Source organism: Corvus cornix, chromosome 1 (genome assembly GCF_000738735.6).
Source record: "Corvus cornix cornix isolate S_Up_H32 chromosome 1, ASM73873v5, whole genome shotgun sequence".
NCBI lineage: Eukaryota > Metazoa > Chordata > Aves > Passeriformes > Corvidae > Corvus > Corvus cornix.
The window spans coordinates 69,535,790-69,558,184 of record NC_046332.1 but is presented as its reverse complement, the minus strand read 5'-3'; the positions used below and the strand labels follow the sequence as shown (position 1 = coordinate 69,558,184).

The 22,395-nt window shown below is 35.8% G+C and overlaps 1 protein-coding gene across 5 annotated transcripts in view; it reads left to right on the top strand.

Moving 5' to 3' along the window:
- RBM26 (RNA binding motif protein 26) overlaps window positions 1-22,395 on the top strand; it is a 52,348-nt gene that overhangs the window by 7,997 nt on the left and 21,956 nt on the right. For 2 of the 5 annotated variants that reach the window (XM_019292175.2, XM_019292173.2), the window contains exons 2-14: window positions 3,219-3,337; window positions 4,041-4,177; window positions 5,077-5,165; window positions 5,753-5,991; window positions 7,796-8,056; window positions 10,203-10,442; window positions 11,927-12,094; window positions 12,444-12,584; window positions 13,618-13,729; window positions 14,491-14,650; window positions 16,046-16,210; window positions 19,673-19,804; window positions 20,809-20,880. In XM_019292175.2, the coding sequence (XP_019147720.1) occupies window positions 3,219-3,337; window positions 4,041-4,177; window positions 5,077-5,165; window positions 5,753-5,991; window positions 7,796-8,056; window positions 10,203-10,442; window positions 11,927-12,094; window positions 12,444-12,584; window positions 13,618-13,729; window positions 14,491-14,650; window positions 16,046-16,210; window positions 19,673-19,804; window positions 20,809-20,880 (2,035 nt within the window). The remainder of the gene's footprint in view (window positions 1-3,218; window positions 3,338-4,040; window positions 4,178-5,076; window positions 5,166-5,752; window positions 5,992-7,795; window positions 8,057-10,202; window positions 10,443-11,926; window positions 12,095-12,443; window positions 12,585-13,617; window positions 13,730-14,490; window positions 14,651-16,045; window positions 16,211-19,672; window positions 19,805-20,808; window positions 20,881-22,395) is intronic. The other 3 variants (XM_010409889.3, XM_019292174.2, XM_010409891.3) reach the window with 3 other exon arrangements.

Below are 22,395 nucleotides of genomic sequence, written 5' to 3'. Positions count from 1 at the left end.
TCAGCCTCTGTGTAAAGATCATTTGCAGTTAGTTTAATTTTAAAAAATGAAAGCACATAAAATCATAATGTTGATTTACAAACACATCTTCATCTCACTCTACCACAAAACTCATTGTATTCATTATTACTTAATTAGTGTCAATTTGAAATAATTTGTCTGTTACTATTTTTTAAAAAATAGTATTTGTTAAGTAGCCAAAATTGAAAGCATGTAAATTCTTACTGTTTTAGAAATTCTTCTGTACACACTGAATAATAATAATTGTAGAATGCAGTACAATTGTTTTGCATTGTTCATATGTGGCCGTACAGGGTGTTAATGCTGAAACGTGTGCACGAGTGCACAGCAGAAAGTGATCCTGTGTTTTGCAAATTAAAAGTACATTTTCACTGAGAATATTTTTACAAGCATATCTTGGAGGTGGGTGAATGAGTTCAAGTCCTGGGGTGGACAGGATTGCTAAGATTTCCGAAGTCATCATGGTAGGGAGGATGAAAGCGTTAACTGTTCATTATTTTTAAACAGCTTTTGTTTGTTTGGGTTTTGAGGTTTTGTTTGTTGTTTTCTTGCGGTTTTGTGGGGTTTTTTTGGTTTGTTTTTTGGGGGTTAGTTAATGGTTTGTTTATTTTGTTACAGTCTAGGTGTCTTTCCAGAGAAGATTTTCTCATTTTTATCCTGCTCATGAAAGAAGAATTGGTTTAAATTGAATATGAGGTTGTATAGTCAATACTGTAGGAGCTGGAGAATTAAATACATTGTAGTAGCTAAGAGCAGTAGGCTTTTACCTTCTAGACTGACTTGGGGTTTTTTCCCCCCTTGTTCTTTATTTTTTTGCCCCCTCACTAAATTTTGAGTGCACATGTGTCATTTAAGTAAGTTGTAGCAGATTTTGAACAATGACAGGTGACTGTTCATATTATCAAATGAGAACCAAGTTTGTGGAAATTCAAATTTAAAAAGAAAAACTGAGGATAATAATGTGAAAATTGTCTGCTCTCCACCTGTTATGATGAAAACAGCACATTAATTTTCCAAGTTATGAGTCAGCTTGAAACTGGGAAAGTATTGAAAATTTGAAGTGCCATTGAAGTTGCATGTAGAAGCAGTAAAAAAAGTTAGTAATTTTGCAAATTCAAGGATTGAGAGGATATGAAATGCTGGTCTTAGGGTCTGCTGAAGGCTGAGAGAGCACCCTCATTGCAGTCTATGATGAATACCTGTTCAACACTGGACTTCTAGATAATCTGCTTGGCTGATGGGCTCAGGTGTTTGCAGCGTTAAAGAGACTCGTTAAAGAGTCCTACAGCTCTCACTGTAGGAGGTTGTGTGCCTGCTTCCAAGATGACTGACTTGGTGCTTGGGCAGTATTTTCGTTTGGGTAAAGAGTTGTTAGAGCTGAATGTGGCAAACTAGATGTGAAAAATTCCTGAAGAATTTTCCGTCAGTGTGCAGTCTGGTTTTTGATTCACAGTATATATTTTCATTTTGTTCATTTAGCGTGTGTGGGTTCTTTTGGAATGTAGACTGATTCTGAACTCCCATTTCCTATATCTATAAATAATGCAGACTAACATGGGATACTGTGGTGCATCCAATAGCAGCCCAAGTTGCTTTTTCAGCATGAAATTCTACTATTGCCTGCTTTCTAGAGGATGCTGGGTTACGTTTGAAGCTCTGACCTTTAACTTCAGGGCCCTGTGTGCTGGGCCCAGGCTATCCATAAGTGATGCTGACAGATCGGCTTCCTTTGCTTAGTGGATATGTTTGCATGGGGGATGTTGCTTGCTGTGCAGGAGATAAGTTTCTCTGGTGAGAGGAATTAGGTGGTGTGATATGTGCATTTAGGGATTTGGTTTCTTTTGCCTAGTGTCCAAAGTAATGTCATTTCAATGATCAGCATTTAGATTAATAATTAAGCTTCAGCATTTGTATCTTACTCACTATGGAAGGGATTTGGAGCTTCTGTTTTATTCCTTTGTTATGACTGTTGGAGCTCTATGCTAGAGCAGTATTTGTGTAATGTTCACATTCAGTGCAACTCCCTGACCACAGATTAATTTTTCTTATTGGTTATTTTTTTTAGAAAATATGTACAGTTAGGATGTATCAATGCAATTTTTTTTTTCTTGTAGCTCTTTAAAACATTAGTACAAACTTTAATTACCACCCAAATAAGCTGTTTGTATCACAAGACTGGTGTGCATCCATTAAATCCTGCCTTATTTTGTGAGGCCTGAAGTCTTCCTTTGGTATATGCTAAATAACGAGATTAAATTGTTTAAGATCAGTGTCTCACCATGTCATTAGTTACTGTTTTTGAAACATGAATGGTTTTCTGCAGAAGTCTCACTTGCTTTGGCAGGTTTTACAACACCGCCACAAAGTTCATTGTAGATCCCTATTGGTGAAACATTGTAAAAAAAGTATGCCAGTTATATTAAATAATGTTCTGCTGAATGTGAATACATGGCTTTCTTTATCCTAAGTTCTTTGTTGATGTGCGTAAGACCATCAGCTTCTACATTGAGGTGCTCTCTACTTAATCGTAGGTGGAATTCAGATGTCAAATGGATAATGATCCCCTAAATTTCCCTCCATTTTCAGTGTACTCCTTATGGGGGTATCTGTTACAAATATTTGAATTTAGGCTTTTGAAACCAAGTTTGAAACTGAAAAAATCAGTTTCAGTTTTTATGGTGGTCATATGTAAGTAGTAGTAAGAATGTTCAAAAGTGTATTTAAGTGGATACTCGAGAGTCTGATTTTTTTTTTTTTTGGTAGCGCAGATCACTTCTACTGTATCACTGTATTAATTTGTAATTGGATAGACTGACTTTTCCCAGTTAACAGTTACTCAGTGTTACATTCGGAATTATTGATTCCATCTTTGGGGAATTAGGGAAGTATTTGTTGTCTTTGTTTTTAATACTGTTAGGCAGTTGAATCTGTTTCTTACTAAATAGTTTGTTCTAGTTTGTTCTGATGTTTTCTGTGCAGTGTTGTTAGGAAATATTCTAGGCAATTGTTCTCTTGAAAAGGAAAGTGGTGCTTAGAAATATTATGTATCTGGACTCTGTTTTGAAAAATACACCTGAGTATTTTTCAATTGCTGTGGTAGGAAATGGTTTTGCTCTATATATGTATTGGTCATGCCAGTTTCGGACATTAATTTCCATAATTAAATTGCTTTTTTTCCCCTAACTAATCTGTTGCAGATGTGATGCAGATCCATCTGCCCTAGCTAAATATGTTCTGGCTTTGGTAAAGAAGGATAAAAGTGAAAAGGAGCTGAAGGCATTGTGTGTTGATCAGCTGGATGTATTTCTTCAGAAAGGTATGGGCTTTGTCATAACAATTAAGATTGAGTGAAAATTCTGTCTTTTTCACTTTATTTAAGCAATCATTTACCATAGAATCGGGCATTGATCTCTTTATTAGCTTTGTTACTTTGTAGAATGTAATTCAGGTTTCATAAAGTAATTTTTAAAAGCCCAGGTGTATAGGTTAGCATAGCATAGGTAACATTAGGTATATGTTTTGTTAGTACTTATAGAAGCACAGAATTATAGAATGGTTTGGGTTGAAAGGAACTGTAAAGATCCTCTAATTCCAGCCCCCTGTTGTAGACAGGGACACATCCTGCTAGACCAGGTTTCTCAGGGCCTTGTCTGACCTGGTCTTGAATGCTTCCAGGGTTGGGGCATCCACAACTTCCATGGGCAAGTACTGAAGCTCTGTATATATATGCCAGAAATACTCTTCCAGATGTTTTATAAGAGACATTAAATAATTCAAGAATTGAAAACTTTCGTGAAACATTGTTCATTATTGACATGTTTTTTGACTCTGTAAATGTCCTTTTAAATCTAAAATTAGGAACACAGTATTTAAAGAAAATAGTCTTTTTTGTTTTTAACCTTTTGTTGAATGCTGGTTTTAGTTGATTGTCTGGGGTTTTTGGGTTTATTTATTTATTTTTAAAGCAAATGTTAACCGTGGTTTTGGATAATGGATATTTGTACACTCTTTACTTTTAGAAACTCAGATATTTGTGGAAAAACTGTTTGATGCTGTGAATACAAAAAGCTACCTACCTCCACCAGAACAGCCATCATCAGGAAGCCTGAAAGTAGAATTTTTTCAGCATCAAGAAAAAGAGACAAAAAAAGAAGAGGTGGGCACTGATTTTAATTTAAATGTACATATTTTTCCTCATTCATGTAATTTGCTTATGTGTTTAACTTCATAGTGCTTATTTGTTTATTAGTAAAAGTTACTAATAATTTATTCTAGTTCAAGTCAATAATAATTTCTGTTTATTAATAATATTATTAGTAATTACATGAAAGCGTTAAAATAAGTCAGAAGATTTGTGCTTGGCATGTTGAGCACTGCTGCATGGTTTTTCTAACACATGTGGGTTCTTCAAAGGTAAACCAAAGTAGTTTTGATGAGGCAAAGGTAAATGAAGTTATTGAGTAGTGTAGGAGCTGCAGTATAATCTACATTAGTTCTCTGGTCAAGATTGCTGTTGTAGTTGTGCTGAACTTTTAATTCACCATAAATCCAGGCTGCCATTCTAAATGGCAATTCTCATTCCTTCAGCTGCTTGATCCAGATAACATCCTTTTGTCACAAGTGTTTATCTTGTGCATTGGGCCAGAAGAGTGAGTTTGTGCTTTTCAGTAGCAGCCTGGGTTTGCCTGCATGGAAGTGTTTTAAGTGTGAACTGAACCAGATAACCTGCTGATGAAGAAAAGACTTTGCTGTTGGTCGTTGAATATGCCTTCTTAAATCTTCCCAAAACCTTAAAGTGGTTTTTTGTCTACCTGCAGTAAAAGCAGCTGTATTTTCAGTGCGACACGATAAAGATTGATAGTTTTATTTTCTCTCAAACAGTGCTTTGAATGTTCCTAGAAATAGAAATTAATACAGAAGGTTCTCTAATTACATTAGAGACTAAAATGTGTTACTGCTTCTCAGTGTTCAGAATTTTTGGTTTTATTTGGTAGTGCAGAAGCCTGCATTATAGTGTGCTCATGTTTTGATCTAATATCTATGCTTTGAATTCAGATAGTTAAAGAGGAAGAGCGAGAGAAAAAGTTCTCTAGAAGATTAAATCACAGCCCTCCTCAATCAAGTTCTCGCTACAGAGACACCAGGTAAAAAATTTTGCTTAACTCCTTTTATTATATCAGTAATCAGACGGATTTGGATTTTTGTGGTGTTACTATAATAAATATTTTGTTTCTGTGTTGTCATCCAATAAGCCTAAAAAGAAGACTTCTATGGCTTTTATGCAGATGTAGGTAAATGGCGAGTGTGTAATGTCACTGTAACCTGTCTTTCAAGTTGTGCACTTCTATCACCCTTTAAATTTTATGAGTAATTTTGATGTTAGATTTGTGGTTTATATTGCAGTACTTATTCGTCTCAATACTGAGTTTGAATTTTGATTTAGAAGCCTTCCCTTCAATAACTCTCTGTGTTTCCAACTTGGGAAACATGCAATATTGGGCAGAAACAGAATTTTATGTATGTTTTAAAATCTTAGGTATGGTAAAAATAAAATGAATCAGCAAAACTTATTTTAAAATCCTTCTGAGAAGAAAGGAGTAGCCATAAATTAGATACAATTTGTAGCTTTTCTCTAGTTTTCCATTGACATTTCTTAAAGTTTTGAGGTAGTTAAGATTTCAAATTACGGCTTCGTAATTCTTGTAATTAACCTCTAATATTTCATTTTTAGAAGCCGTGATGACAGGAAAAAAGATGAACGTTCTCGGAAGAGGGACTATGACCGAAATCCTCCCAGAAGAGATTCCTATAGGGATCGATACAACAGACGAAGGGGGAGGAGTCGGAGCTACAGCAGGAGTCGAAGTAGGAGTTGGAGCAAAGAGAGGTTGCGAGACCGTGATCGAGACCGGAGCAGAAGCCGGAGCAGAACACGAAGCAGAGGTACCAACAGTTGGTCTCTAAAATACGGTGAATGTTTTCTACAAAATTTAGAAACTACACTTATAAACTATGTTCAAAATGTACTAGAACTTCCTCTATTGTTCTTGTCCCTTATTCAAATTTAGCTTTGTTTTTTGTGGAAATTAGGCTTCTGTGATTGTGTTCTCTTGTTTTCCTCTCTTTCCCTCTGTTCTTCTTTAATACCTTTTTATTAAGGTGACTGTGCTGGCCACTTTTTAAGCATTGTTGCAAGAGAGGCAGAAAAATCCAAGTTGTTTCCATTTCATTAAGTTTTAGGAAACTTGGAATCTGGTTTAGGGAGATACAGAAATTAATGCTCGTTTGCAGAGGTGGAATTGGCAGAAATTGTCTGTTTGGCAGCAAATGACTTGTCAAGCAGAACACTACAGCTCAGTTCTTTTGGTCTTGTCCCCTCCTTAGTGTCATAGGTGAAGGGCTGAAATCACTACAGTAAGTATTTGCGTTTGTGTACATATCTGTAGGACTTCAGGCTTCAGTACAGTACTTTGTAGAATTACACTTCTTTAAAAAGGGAGTTGCTTTTTCAGCTGAAAATAATGCTTTTTCCCTCAATAGTTTTTAATAGTAAGTTGGAAAAGAGCAGTGAGAGTAGTTTTATATCTTTGTCCTGTATTAGACAATGTAGGGGTAAAAACAGTCTGGTAGAACTGTCCTGTGTATTACTTTTCTTTCTGTAAGACAGGCCTTGGTAACCCAGACTTCAGAGTAGGAATACAGATTTCTGAAAATATGAGAGCAGATATTTTCCAAACAACTTATTAACAAGCAAATTAAATAACATGCAGCAGTTTAACTAAAAGATTACAACATGATTAAGTCTTGATTTAAGGATTATTTACATAAACTGAAATGACAGTACCTTATGGACAATATTTTGTTGTGAAAGCTTTGTTTCTTTTTCTTAGAGCATGAAGAAATGCCTGTTTTACCCACACTGATGAGCCATCTTTGAGATATTTCATAATGTTCCTTCAATGTGGAGTTATTTAAGTCTATTAACTTATGTCATGACGTAACTCTTCTGTTTTAATTGGGATATTTACTATTTATTTGGTGGTAATATTAGAAAATGAAGAGAATAGTTAGTATGTATTCAGAATAAAAGGTCATTTTACTTGCTGTATCTGCCTGGGAGTGTTCCACACCTGTCAAGTACTATTATTTCACCTATTACGGCAAAGCTTTTCATGCAATAAATACATGTAAAATGAAGATCAAAAAATGAAGATATAACAATAACATTGTCTTGAAACATTAAAGATTTCTAACTTTTGTAGTATTTTCAAGTGATGGTTACTGATTTCTTGCCATTGCTTCCCTTTATTGAAAACTTTCCATCTGAAATTCTTAGAATATGTCCGTCACTAAAGAAGATGTACTCTGCCTGAAGTTAAATAGGATCTCTGCTCTACTGTGGATATAGCTGTTATTAAAATACCCCAGAGTCTGACTATGTACTTCACAGATTATTATTTTTCTGATTAAACCTTTGGAATGTAGAATCATGGAATAGCTGAGGTTATGGGAGACCTCTGAAGGTGGTGTAGTCCAACACGCTTTATCAAAGCAAATAAACTGGAGCAGGTTGCTTAGGACCAGCTGCATTATAAATAACTCCAAGGGTGGAGACTCCACAGGCACTTTGGGCAACCTGTAAAACATTTCAATTATCATGTGTGTGTATTGAGTTGATGTAAAATAAAGATACTTATAGAGTAGTGGCTGCTTCTGGTGAAAAGGTGGATGTGGAATTACCCAATATAATTTTTATTTTTACTTTTTGTTACAGAAAGGGATTTGGGAAAGCCAAAATATGACATGGATAGAACAGACCCATTAGAGAACAATTATACTCCAGTTTCTTCTGTGACAAATATTTCATCTGGCCACTACCCTGTCCCTACACTGAGCAGTACTATTACTGTTATTGCTCCTGCTCATCATGGAAATAACACTACTGAAAGTTGGTCGGAGTTCCATGAAGAGCAGCTGGACCACAACTCCTATGGAAGACCTCCGCTGCCAAAGAAACGCTGTAGAGATTATGATGGTAAGTCCATGGATTTTTAATTGCTTCTTGCACCTATGATTGTTCCCTTTCTGAAAAGATTAGGGTAATTCACCTTTCTTTTTCTGATCTTTAATAGAGTGAGGTTTTTGTATTGCACAATTCTTGAATGCAAATTTTGTGCCGCTTCTTACTGACTTTAGACAGCATGCTCTTTTAGTGTTTGTATATTTATTTTGCTTGCTAGAACTTTCTTTCTATAAATGAAAAATAGTATACTAAAAAGTTACAAAAAAAATCCAGTTTTAGCCAGGTTTTCTGTCTTATGTTCCAACCAAATACTGTATTTGATGGTTTTGACAATGGTTAGCTCCTTACTGATCTCATCCTGTTTCATTCCATCCTATCTAAGAGACAATTTTTAACTTGAAAGGTCTAGAGCTGAAACTTTCCAGCCTCATGTTAGACCATTATTTCTTTCCATGTAGATGTTTCTTAAAACTGGCTAGGTTTTTTGCTTATCTCTGTCTTAAGCTTTCATTTTAAATGTCTTGTGCCAAAATTCACACAAGAGGCTGCTGCAGCTGGCAGTGTCTTAACTAAAATCAGCCTGTCAACCTGTGAGCTCAGAAGAGTTGAAATCTCCCCCTAAAGTTGCTTCTGAGGGATTTTGTTGTTGTTATTGTTGTTTACCACAATGAGGAGTTTACATTCTAGGCCATTTACATTCAGAACTCCGATTAGAATTTTTTTTTTAAGTAAGAAAAGGGGAGACTGAGCTTTCAAGTGTTGGCAGAGTTGTACTTACGAGGAATAGTTTTGCCAGTGTACATCACAGCAATGCTGTGAAGGAAGTGCAGTTGTGAATGTGTCATTTTGTTTTGAAGTTTTCTCTCTTCAGTGACTACATGGTTCCATCACACTGCTCTTCCTATCTGCACTTTCACATTTTCAACTTTACCCTCTGCTGAACTTCTGGTTTTCTTTAGTATTTCAATTTAATGTGTTCTATTAATTCTTCCTGAACATGAGGTAATACATACCTCTTCTCCACATCATGTTTTGAGGAAGTGGGCACTCCTCTTTCTTCCTCTTTTTACCAGGTGTTTCAACCTTTTCCCTGTATTGCATTGACTGGTATTTTGGTGGTGTTTGTTTCTGTGGGTGCTGTTGCTAAACAGGTAATCATAGAACAGTTTGGGCTAGAAGGGCCCTGTAAAGGTTATCCAGTCTAGCAACCCTGCAGTGAGCATCTTCAACAAAACCTGGTTGCTCAGAGCCCAGTCCAGCATAACCTTGAGTGTTTCCAGGGTGAGGCATCCACCACTTTCCTGGGCAACCTCTTCACTCTTTCACCACCCTCATTATAATAATTTATTTTTCTTATATCTGCTTTGATTCTGCTGTCCTTTAGTTTAAAACTATTACCCCTTTCTTACCACTTCAGGTCCTACCAAAATGTTTGAAGTACTTAAAGGCTGCAGTGAGTACTTAAACTCAGTGCTCTGAGCATTCTTTTCTCCAGTCTGAACAGCCCCAGCTCTCTCAGCCCTTCCTCATAAGAGAGGTGCTTCAGGCTTCTAATGATTTTTGTGACCCTTCTCTGACCCGCTCCTATGTTTGACTTGTGTGTAAAAGAAAAGAAGTAAACATATATTAATTTTTATTTATATATAATTAATATTTACAAATGCATATGTTATATGTGAATAGCAATTTTTTATGTAATCACATTAAACTATGGTAAAAGCTTATAATGGTTCCTGAAATAATTGGAAAAGAGGAAAAAATGAGTCAATTTTCTCATGTTGGAATTTCATAATATTAACTTCTAACTTTTAGTAGGGCTTTCTTAATCCTAGTGTCTGCACTTCTTGCTTAGAAACAATGTTAATGTGATGACATCTAGGTTTTATTCTTTGCTTTCACCATTCGTTATAATTCAGTGCAGAATTAGTTCTTCAAGAAGAATTGAACGCTTTTGTGTTAGCAGGTTTCTGCAAAGTCCCTGTGTGCTGACTGTTAAGAATAAAGTTAAATGGTCAATTTCATTTTCTAATCGAAGCTTCTGCTGGTATGTGAAGCTCTTATTTTACAAACTGCTGCATTACACATTGACTGTCTCATATCTACCCTGAATCAAGCTACAGCTGTTGAATACTAACATCAGTTCTTTTTGATGTTTCAGAGAAGGGTTTCTGTATGAGAGGAGACATGTGCCCTTTTGATCATGGAAGCGATCCAGTAGTGGTAGAAGATGTGAATCTTCCTGGCATTCTGCCTTTTCCAGCACAACCCCCTGTTGTCGAAGGACCACCTCCTCCTGGACTTCCTCCCCCTCCACCAATTTTGAGTCCTCCTCCTGTTAACCTTAGACCTCCAGTACCACCACCAGGCCCCTTACCACCTAGCCTTCCACCTGTAACAGGTAATTTAAAAAGATTAAACCCCATTTTTTGACAGAAAAGCCTGGATCTTACTTGAGTTGTAGGCAGTGCAAAAAGCTGTTTTGAAAAAGCTGAAGAATCCCAGCTGTATTTTAGAAAGTTGAACTATGCTCTACTATGGCATAGCTTACCTCAGAATTACTCTTTTTGATGATAATTGTTGCAGGCTTGGTTGTTGTAAAATTTTGCACACTAAATGTGACCCTTTAATATAGAATAATATTTTTATTGTATTTAAGCATAAGCATGACATGGCAAAATTCAATTCCTTGAGTATTACAGGAGAAGTTGTCCAAAATTGACTGCTGTTAGAGAAGAAGGGAAAATCCTGGAAACAACAGATACTTACTGTTTCATTTGTATTAATAGAGTAAAGATAATTAATGACAACATCAAATTTATACCTGAAAATACAATTTGGGATTAATTTTAAAACTAAACTTGTAAAGTAACTTAAGTAAAATTGTCCACTCTGTTTACTGTTTCACTGGAAAGTACTTCATCTGAAGCACTAAAAATTACATGGAGATTATGTGCCTGGCTGTCATTTATAAAGTAACTAAAGTTTAGTGCTCACTTGCCTTGTGTGGTTTAAGAGCTGTTTTCTTAGTTTTATGTGACTATTCCTTTCTCTCTTTTTTTTATTAACTTAGGTGTCCCACTTGGTAAACTTATTCAGGAGTAATTGATATTTGATATTGCTCAGAAGTTTCTTAAACTGTTTTAGTTTTCTGTTGATAGTATATTTAAGAAAGATGTGAATGAATGTTTTTATTTCAGTCAAGATAGAATGTAACTTTCTCTGGGTTGGTCAGTTCTACCTTACATGCTATTTTCAGATCTGCTTGACAAGTTCAGATCACTTTATAACACTTTCCTGCTCTTGTCAATGATTAAACTGAAGATAGGGCTTGACTGCTTAGCTTTGGAAGTGTCACATTACCTGTTGTAAAAAAAGTCAAACCATCCAAACAAAAAAATCCCTCAATTTTAAGAAGAGTTCTATTAGTGTTGAAGGTTTCTTCTTGGGTGTTTGGAAAAATAATTTCAGTCACGTTAGTTATTGTCATCATAGAATATTTTTGTTATATTAAAAAATAGTTTTTTTATTTTAAAAATAGAATTTGTTTATTTGATGAGTTTTTATCGCGCTTTAAAATGCTTTTATTGGTCAAGATGAATACTGGGCTAGCAATTAAATTTTGCTTGTAAAAATAAGGTGTTTGGAGAAATGTTAAATGATTTAAATGCTTTTCTCTCTAATCCAAGTTCTGAGTCATTTGCTGTTGGGGGTGGTTTCATGTGAATTTATGGTACAGCATCAAGTCTTGTAGATGTGCCATCTCAGCTCCTTTTATTCTTAAATCGCCTTAAAAGCATTTCAGATCAGTTTCCTTATGAGTAGAGTGTAATGAAAGTGTAGTGGATAATAAATGAATGTGGTGTTTTCCTTTGTTTTTGACAGGACCACCCCCTCCCCTTCCACCATTACAGCCTGCTGGCATGGATGCCCCCCCAAACTCAGCAACCAGCTCAGTTCCTACTGTTGTTACCACGGGTATTCATCACCAGCCGCCTCCTGCTCCACCCTCTCTTTTCACAGCAGGTGTAGTACTGAGGCTTTGCCCACAAGGTTTGCTAAATAGAATAACATTGATTCATATTATACTGTACTTTATAGAGTTTATAATGTCATAGTTTGGGAGAATAAGTTTGTAACGTATAGACTGTGACAGTAAATTAACATTCTTCTTTTCAGACTTAGTTCAAGATGGAAGTAAAATTTGCATATAAAGTGTGAATTTTGACTGGAGTGTAATATTTTCATTGTGTTTAAGCAGAAAACTTGGCACGACAGTTTTTTATTATAGTGGTTATACAACTCTTTTATTGTAACTCTATCTTGTAATTAAATACTATATTTGAAACCTTAGGGGTTTTAACTGCAATTTATTTTAATTAGACAATTTCTTTGTTACCAGAAACGTATGACACAGATGGCTATAATCCAGAAGCTCCAAGTATAACAAATACTTCAAGACCTATGTATAGACATAGAGTACATGCCCAAAGACCAAATTTGATAGGACTCACATCAGGTGATATGGATCTACCACCCAGAGGTACGGTCTCAAAGCTGTACTTAGTTTAGCTGATTTTCTTATTTTAGTTCAGATTGAGGAACTTTTCGGAGAATGTAATACTGGAAAACATCACATTTTTCTAAAACCTTCTGGAATTAAGAGATGTTTAATTGAATAGGGAACTATGTCTATAATTGCTTTTTTACAGTGTGCATTTTTACAGGTAAAATGAAATCTCTTGCTAGAGTATTGCACAGTTTTCGCTTAGCTGTAGTAACTGGTCACTTTGTATATCTTTTGTATAGAAAAATGTTAATGTTTCTGTAGTAGAATCTTAGGATGATTTTTGCTGCAGAGAAGAGAGAGTAATTTTTATCTGGTAGAAGTTTTATGCATGAGTAATCTTAACCTCGCAGTTCCTGTGGCCCTGAGAAGAAGCAGCAGCACACAAAATGAGAATGGAAGAGGGATAAAACCATTTTTAATGTGCTTTTTATTTGCATTTGTATGTATTTCTATTTAATCTTACTATGTTTCTGTTGGTGTATTTTCAGTGAGGAGTCCCCCAGTGTGATTCCTGTTCTTCAGCAAAAGTGACTCCTTTCCCACTCCATCCATAAATCTTGCTCCTAGGTGTTAGTGCCCTGGAGTACTTGTGCATTTCCTATCGTGACCATTTTTGTGTGTGCCATCTAATAGTAGAATGGAGGTGTTAGCTGGAGTGGTGTGAGCTTCAGAATATTGCATGGGACATTGTGCATCATTGTGACTCAGAGTGCAGTCATCTTGAGGCAGATGCCTTCTGTCACAGCTCTTTTGTTTTCTGTATGTGTGATGTTACAGTGTCAAAATGAGTGCTATTAGATATTTTGATCTGTCACAGCATCTGTTGATAGTTAAGAAGAAAAGTCTGTGACCAAGGTTTGATTCAGTCAGAACAAGAATCACAGTAATTTCAAAATAAACAATTGTGCTTTTCAGTGCAAATTCAGTGTGAGCAGAATACTTTTTTACAATCAAATACACAGAAAATAAATTCTAAAAAAAGTAAAATCTTCTCATCTATTTACAGAAAAACCTCCTAATAAAAGTAGTATGAGAATAGTGGTAGATGCTGAATCCAGGAAAAGAACAATTGGTGCAGGGGATGGTGGAGTTCCTACAAAGAAGACTTGGTTTGACAAGTGAGTGACCGTTAACACAGTGTTGGCTTAATAGCTGGAATTTCATGAACCGCTTTACTGTAATCTGAAACATATGTGTATCTCTATGCATTACAAGAAAGTTAAACTGTGAGTACACTGGTGGTACTAAAATAAATCACGCTCTAGTGTGATCTGTATTTGACTGTCTTCTATCAGAGGCAGTATACAGATGGATGAAGTTGTTTTGGATGATACTAAGATCTATTCCTTGAAAGTTGGCACAATCTAAGAAACAGGGGAGCTGCAGGATGATAGTTGTTAGAAATAACAGATTTTAGTTGTGAAATGTGAATTTTATCATTGCTGTTTTGATTTGAGTTGCTGGGTATGTTGCTGAGAAAAAAACAGAGTGTGCAAGGTTAGAAGGGATTTTAAGAGATTGCAGGAGAGCCCGGAAGTAATAGTAATTTGAATCAGTAGTGGGGAAATTTTGTGCCATAGCTAAGAAATAGTTTTTGGAGAGAAGCAATATGGAAGTCAGGAGTTACTGACATGAGAAAATAAGTGTGAATTATCTCACAGATTTATGTGCTGGGGTATGCTGAGAATATTAGTGGGGAAGACGGCAGGTGTATGGGTGTGTGTCCTGTACTCTCCTTCACTTTTCTAAAATTGCATTATTTTTTAAGTCTGTAGATCTTTGTGTCTCATACACACATGCTTCTGTGTTAGCATATAGAGTTTAACATTGTGTTTGCTGGTTTGCTATGGATTTCTGGCTTGATTTTTATTTGTTGCAGGCAAAATTTTAACAGAACGAATAGTCCAGGTTTCCAGAAGAAGGTGCAGTTTGGAAATGAAAATACAAAACTTGAATTGCGAAAAGTTCCCCCAGAACTTAACAATATCAGCAAACTTAATGAGCACTTCAGTAAGTTTGGAAACTTAGTCAACTTGCAGGTGAGAGTCAACAAAGAGAAACCAGTGTGCTTTGGTGTAAAGACAGTGGTAGTTGCCAGCAGCAGAATGCCAGTTGGTTTTTTCCTGGTTCCCTGAAACTCTTCATTATTTTCCTAACTTGTTTATTAAACAAGATCTCATTGTTTTTAATTACATTGCCATTGAAGAAGCAGAAATGAAATGTTCTAGTCATTTTTTAGATTTTGAAAAAATGTGTTCCTCAGAGGTAAGACTTTTAAGATACATTGTTTAAAACATTGAAAATTGATTGCACATGGGTTTTTCTCAGCAGTTTTCTCCAGTTTGGATCTGTGATCATAAACCCTCTGTGTTTTCAGAGATAAATTGTAAATACAGAATACCTGTATTTCTCATCCAGAAAGCAGTCCCTGTGATATAATTGCCTTCTAGTCCCACAGTAGTGATAGTTTGTTTGTTAAAATTATTTTGTGGTTTATTGGAGTTGCACAATACACAATTAAAGAGAGAGGAAAGTGATGAAAGAACTAGGGCCTGACTTAGGCTGATGTTACATATTGCAGGCTGCACGTGTAATGTCAGTATTTCATACCCAGTCTCTAAGCTACTCAGTGTGACCTTTCACCGTGCTTCATCATCAAAAAGTTTCAGATGCTACCTTGCATTTATCTAAACCCTTTCTTGTTTGCACTGAGGGCTGGAATGAAGAGGTGTAACAATGTTTTTGTGCATACTGATACGGTACGGAATAAACCTTCTGTGCCTGTCTGAACACTGGAGGGATTTTAAATCTCTCTTGATTGCTATTAAATATTTTTTCAGCCTTTCTGTAATTTACCTAAGAATATGGGTGTATTAGCAGGCAGTATTACTCATTAAGGCAAGTAAAATACGGATGTGTATAGAGAGACACATAGATAAGCATATGGAGATTGCAAACTATGCTCTTCTTGGAAAGAGTATAATCTTGGCTTTTGAAGCTAAAATAATATATTAATGCTCAAAGGAGGAAAATCAAAATGAACTTTGCTGTCTAGCTCTGATATTAAATAGGGACATTTACTATCTCACCCATGCATTTTTTGTAGTAATTTTCTTTACATTGTCAATGTTTCCTTTTGTCCTTCAAACGACTACTTATATTTGCAGACAGAAATACTGGTTGACGGGGGGTTTTGCTTTACTTTGTTTGTTTGAGGTTTTTTAACTATTCTTAAGGTTTATTAGCATAAAGTCAAGGTTGCTTTTGACACCAGGCCTTTTAAATGGACTCAAGAATGGGAAGTATTTATCTAATGACACATATTGGGTGTAAATGGTAAGCTTCTAAGCCTAGAACTAATTATTTAATGATCATCTAGACACAAATGAGAATCCTCTGTGTGGTAAGTTTTGTTCTTCCGTTTTAAATCTTAGGTTGCATATCAAGGTGATCCAGAAGGTGCCCTTATTCAGTTTGCCACACATGAGGAAGCAAAGAAAGCTATATCAAGTACAGAAGCAGTATTAAATAATCGTTTTATTAAAGTTTATTGGCATCGAGAAGGCAGCGCACCACAAATCCAGACTGCCACACAGAAGGTAGAGGATTTAAGTCTGTTCTAGCATATTATGTAAAATAGAATCTTGGAAGCATTTTTAAGAGAACGTTTATATCAAGTAAACGAAATCCTTTTGAAATAACGACTACTTCATATCAAGCATTTCCAAAAGTCACTCTTCAGTTGTAAATTTTTTTACTTGATATTTAAGGTTCAGGAGTTGATTAACAAGATGAGACTGAAGGTATTTATAGAAAGCCCTTCAGTGATTTTTGGTGAATTCCACTCTGTTATCACCTCAAGCAAGATTTGGTGTAGCTCTCTGCTGAATAACATCTGTTTTGCTTTGATTAGTATAGGCTTTTTTATTTCTTCTGGTGAGCATAAGAAAGGCAGCAGAGTTACATTTCTTTTCTTGAAAAATGATCTCCATTTTCTTCCAAAAGGTGCTGGTTTTCCCTCTTTCCTATTCCCTTTCCTATTGAGCATGCATATTATTGTGGAAAGTAGCAGAAGAATTTGTTTTACACAGAGGTGCCTATGTGTATATACAGGTATATATACACATAGATCTAAGGACTTGAAAACAACAGTGGAAGAGGAGAACTTCATTAGAGAGACTAATTTTGTAGGAAGCGATCGGGGACATGTTTAATTAGGGAAGAAGTTGCTGATCTCTCTGATATCCAGGGTCAGTATGTCTGGGAGTGGATCGGAGGTGTATGACATGAGGTCCAGACTGGATATGAAGCATTTCTTTACTGAGAGAGTGGTCAGCCAGTGAAACAGGTTTTCTAGAGAGGTGGTTGATGGCCCCAAGCCTGTCACTGTTTAAGAGGTATTTGGACAATGTCCTTAACAACATGCTTTAACTTCTGGTCAAACCTGAAGTGACTAGGGAGTTGGACTAGATGATTGTTGCAGGTCCCTTACAACTAAAATACTCTAAATCTACATTTTTTGATTGAATTGCAGAGGAACACCTACTGGAAGTTGTCATGTTTGTAGCAGCACTGGCAACATTAAAAAAAAAAACAAACCAGTAATTACTGTTTGAGGGGTAGATTTGTAACCTGTGTCAAGCTAAATCAGACTTTTCAGCAGTCATAGTGGCTGTACTCAAACAAGAGGAACCTTGGGTTCTCGCAGGCTCTGTGGGTTATTGAGTAGAGTCTTCTCAGTTAGCAGCTGGTGTAGCAAATCCTTCAGAATATTTGTGTATCCTGCTTTATTAGATTGGTGATCAGTGTGGAACAAGTTCTGCACCTCGAAGTATGAGACAGGCTCTGTAGAAGAATGGTCACTTGATTATATATGCTGATATAATGTGTGAATGACTTGTTAGAGGATTCTTTCAATTGCTGCTCTGAGAATTCCTGCTTTCTCTTCATGTGTACTTCATCATCATTCAGAATCAGTGACCCAGTTTTCCATGGCAATCCTGCTGTACAGCACTTTACCCGTTTCCTTTCTCTCCTCCTTTTGTAACAAATGCCCTGATTTTTATCTACAAAAATTCGGTTTTAATGACATCCATCTTACTATCTTCCCAATTATCATCCTTTAGATTTTATAGATATCCTTGATGCTTCGTCCAAAGTAGTGCTGCTCAAAATGGTATTTATTTTCTAAGCTTGATTTCCATCTCAGCCAGAAGAGGGCAGTGGAGTATGCCATTTGCATTCCTGCAGACGTTCCCTCTTACTCAAAAGATAGCTTGGACTATGCTGTCAGCTTATTTGCTGATGATGCTATCCAGAGTGTTATTGGAGTATTAACTCTGTATTTCCAAGCAAACATCCGATCTATATATTTGTTATTTTTAGCAGTCCCCTAATTTTTAGCCATCACACCACCTTTACTAAGTTAACCTTGCTGATCTTGCTGATTTGAGAATGAATTCCCTTAGTACTAGGGGCAGTATTAAGTGTTCTTGCCTCACCAAGAACAGCCATTCAGCACATGTCAGCAGACTGCAATATGAAGTCTGTTATCGGTGACAGAAGGTACACAGTAACAAGAAAAACTTAAAACAGGAAATCAAAATTTTAAGTGCAAGGCTTCTGTGTTCTTCTACCCCAAAATATAACAGTTAACAAACTGTTGAGTCAGTAAACAGGTATTTTTTGTTCATAAGTCTTTCAGAAGCATGAATATTTATTTCTCTTTTCATTGAAATTAATATTTGCTATCATATCAGTTAGTAGTATGGAAATTTTATACTTCTTCATACACTATAAATATTTTTATTTTTGTCATGATTTGTTGTGTTAATTAATTATGGGTTAATTAATTTCACCTGTATTTGTAATGGCTTCCAACCAGATTTTGTCTGCCAGGCACCAAAGACAGGCTTTTGAATTTTCTTCAATGTAAAGTCAATTGACTTTTAAGTTGTCCCTTCATCTGGTCCAGCACAATTGCTTAACCATTGCTATTTCATCAGCAGGATTACTTTGGAAAATTTTTGCTGTAGAATTTCTAAGAGGAGTGGAAGTACTTAGGTAAAGATGGTGGGAGTCAACCATAATAAATCATCAAACAAAAGGCTTCTGCCAGGAAGCAGAAATAATATGCTTTCCACATCTGAGGTAGATAAAACAGGAAGTTCTGGGCTTAAAAGGCAGCACAAAGAGATTTAGGTTAAATATTAAAAAAATATTTTCTAATGCCTAAGCATACTGAAACATTTTTGCCTAGAGAGGTGACAGGACTTGTTTCATCAGAAATCTGTAAGAACGAGATAGATAGATAGATACTGTCAGTAATGGCATAACTGACTTTGCCCTACAGTGGAGAAATGGATTAGGTGACCTTCTGAGGGCTATAAATATGACAATAAGCTTGCTTGGAAGCATTTTTTTTGGTCTTAACTGTTGAATGGTTTTGTCAAAGAAAAAAAAGGAAAGCTGTTAGCTGTCAGGGTATCCATGGTAGGTTCAAAGATTATCTGCTCTATTTTCTTTTTCTTCAGTCTCATGACTGCATGTTTCTATAACCTTTTTTTTCCTATTTTGTCCAAGTTAAACATACAGGAGATAAAAAGTGACGTATCACTGTAAAAAGTGAAAGTCTTTGCCATACAAGTTTGTGTTCTGTCTTTTCATAACTAAATGGTTGATGGTGAAAGAGTTGTGAGAGGAATCAGAAGACTTCTTTATTATGTTTTATTTGGTTCTAACAGGTAGAGTTTAAGTTAGGCTGAATAAATGTAATTAATAGAAATAAATCAGAGTTGTTCGGTCACTTCTGTAAGCTGCAAGTGCATAATGGATATTATTGCCACTTGCACTGCACAAATATGCAGTATAACATAATAAATCTCGTGAAGAGGTAATTTTTCCCATCAGGTGAAAAAGCCTGAATTGAATGGTAGAAGGGAAGAAATGCAAACGGAAATGCCATTGCAGTAATTTCGTTGTGTACTAACTGAATGACGCGTGTAGCAGCCTTCTGTTGTTAACCTTACGCTGTGCCTCTGGGGGCTGGGGCGGTGTTCCAGGTGATCCAGCCCTTAGTGCAGCAGCCCACTTTGCCTGTAGTGAAGCAGTCGGTGAAGGAGCGGCTCGGCCCGGTACCTCCGAGTAATATTGAACCCGCGGAAGCACAGGGTGCCAACACAGAAGTCGCTCAGGTTTGTGTTGTAGTGAGAAATTCAGTTGCCTGTTCTTCCTAGAGTAGGTTCTGTAGTGTATGAATGTACCAGTTACTGTTACTCCTATAGTGCAAGTGTGCATTTACTGCTTGCAAGTGCATCTGCTTATATTGTTAGTGGTGTTTTCGTGTTAAAAGTTTTCCTCAGTGCATTGACATTTGGCTTTTTTACCTGACATGGTACTAAATTTTTAAGTATCATAGCTTTTTACATAGTTTAAAAAGAAAAACTGAAAGGCTCTGAAATTGTTTCAGTATTGTTGTGTTACATTGCTGGTGTCAGATTTCAAAATAAAGTGAGTTTCTATGCAAAGAACTAAAAGCTAATTTTTTTTTAACGTATATATATATTTTATCTGTTAAACACCTAAAACCATTAGAGAATGATGGTCTGTATCTAGAAGTGCTTTCAGGATTTGTACATCACCCCTCATACAAGGAAGAGTGTCGTGTCGCCGCAGTACCAATGTGAATAATGACAGAATCTGGTGTGTTACTCCCATTAGAAATAGTCTTTAATGTTTTATTATATTTGCAACATTTCATTATTAGCATTATGCCACCGCTTTGGTTTTATTTCTGGAAAGGAAGACCAGCACAAATCATAACACATCTGTAGTTTAAATTCAAACAACTTTCTGCATTCGATGCAGATGCAATCTGCAAATAGCAGATTATAGAACACAAGAACTGTAGTGTATTTAAAAGGGCCTGTGCAGATAATCCTCTGCCAGCTAGCATGTCTTGGACCTCTTGCAAAAAGTACGTAGTATAATTTTTGATTCCAAATTTGGCTTCATATTTGTCTTACCCAATTTTAGATGTGTATTAATTGCAGAAGCAAATAATGAATTTTATCAACTGGTTGAATATTTTTCTTGTAATGTTGCTTAAAAGTCTATGGTTTTATTATTTAAGTATTTTTTCTAGATTGCTAATACTTGTAGTGTGCATTTGAACTATAATTTTGCTTTGTTTTCTTAGAATGTGACTAAATTATCTGTGAAGGATAGACTGGGTTTTGTGTCAAAGCCAGTTACTCCAACAACTGAAAAGGTAAGAAAATGTCTCATATTCTCTTCTCTCATATTTCAGTAGAATTAATTTTTTTATGGAACCCTTTGTGTGAATATTAAGTTTGTTTCATAACTATGAATAAAATAATTTGTTAAGGATTAGTTTTAGGCGGTATAATATATCAAAACTCAGCAGATGGCTAAATTATGATAAGAAGAATAAGACATAATAGGACAAAAGCTGCTATTTTGTGGAGTTTGTTTAATATAGCAGGTTCCTTTTATTCAGTCATAAAAATAACTAGGTCTGTTCCATAATCCTGAGTTGTATAGAAGTATACAGAAATAAATTTTAAAACTAAATAAATTTTTATACCTCATATGAAACTATAGAAAGCAGTTCTATAAAAACGTGACTTTTCTTTTTAAGGGGTCTTCTGTGCCCCTTAAAAGGTGATGCTGTAAATATTTACCCTTTTATTTGGTTTTACAATTTGCAGTACTTGTGAAAAGATAAAGGTGGAAATTAATCAGTATAGAAAGGACAAAGAGAGGTAAGGTGGGAAAGGTGCATCTGAATTGTGATTATGAGCTATGTATTTTGGCCAGTGGTTCCAATTTTCAGAATACAAAGTTGTTGATGTGTTTACTATAGTAGCAAAGTTTGTAATGCATGTTTCCAGATCTATTTAGCACTTAAGGGACAGGCTTCCCCAGTGTTTATAACATTCATTTGAGAAGACTTGTCGTAGAAAGACAGCAAGTATTACCCTGTAACAGGATTCCTCTGTCTAGGTATATATCTTGTCTATTGGGAGTTAGCTTGACCTGAAATAAATGAAGCATCCAGTGTATTTCCCCACATACATCCCCTCCCACCCCTTTTCAGTGTGATCAGTATGGCAGTTGATGGATTAAGTGGAATCTAACGGGTAAAATTCGCTCCAGAGATATCTAGCATACAAAGTTAACAATACTTGAAGTTGGTCATATTAGTTGTAATATTAGAGAATGGGTCTTTGTTTCATTTCAAGCCGAGCAGTCTGCCTAAATGCACTGATCTAGGCTTCTTAAATGTATTTTGTTGTTAATTTGATTAGTTCCATTCTTGGCACTCTAAATCTTGCTGTGTATACCTGAATTACATTTTACATACAAAATATATGCTTCAGCTTGCAGTTTGAGTGAAAATACTTTTTTTTCTTCATTCTGTAAGAGTTGAGCTATCCTGAAACATTTTTCTACAAAGAGTAAATTCATGCTAGAATGTTCTTCTGTTGTGTTGTCTTATAGTACAGATGTGATTTTGCTGGGCTGTTCACTAGGTTTGCTGTGAAAAACAGCAGTTTCCTTTGACATTTTTAGTAGGTTTCTGAAACTTCATTTGACTTGTTTTTACCTACTGCTACCTCTTTACAAGGAAATACCTTGCTTAGTTTGCAGTCACTGTATTCTATAACCATTAGAAATTAAATGACTGACATCCACCAAAAAAACGAGGCATCATGTCCTAGATGGTTTTTTGTTCCTGATGGAGTGCGGGGGGGTTTGACAA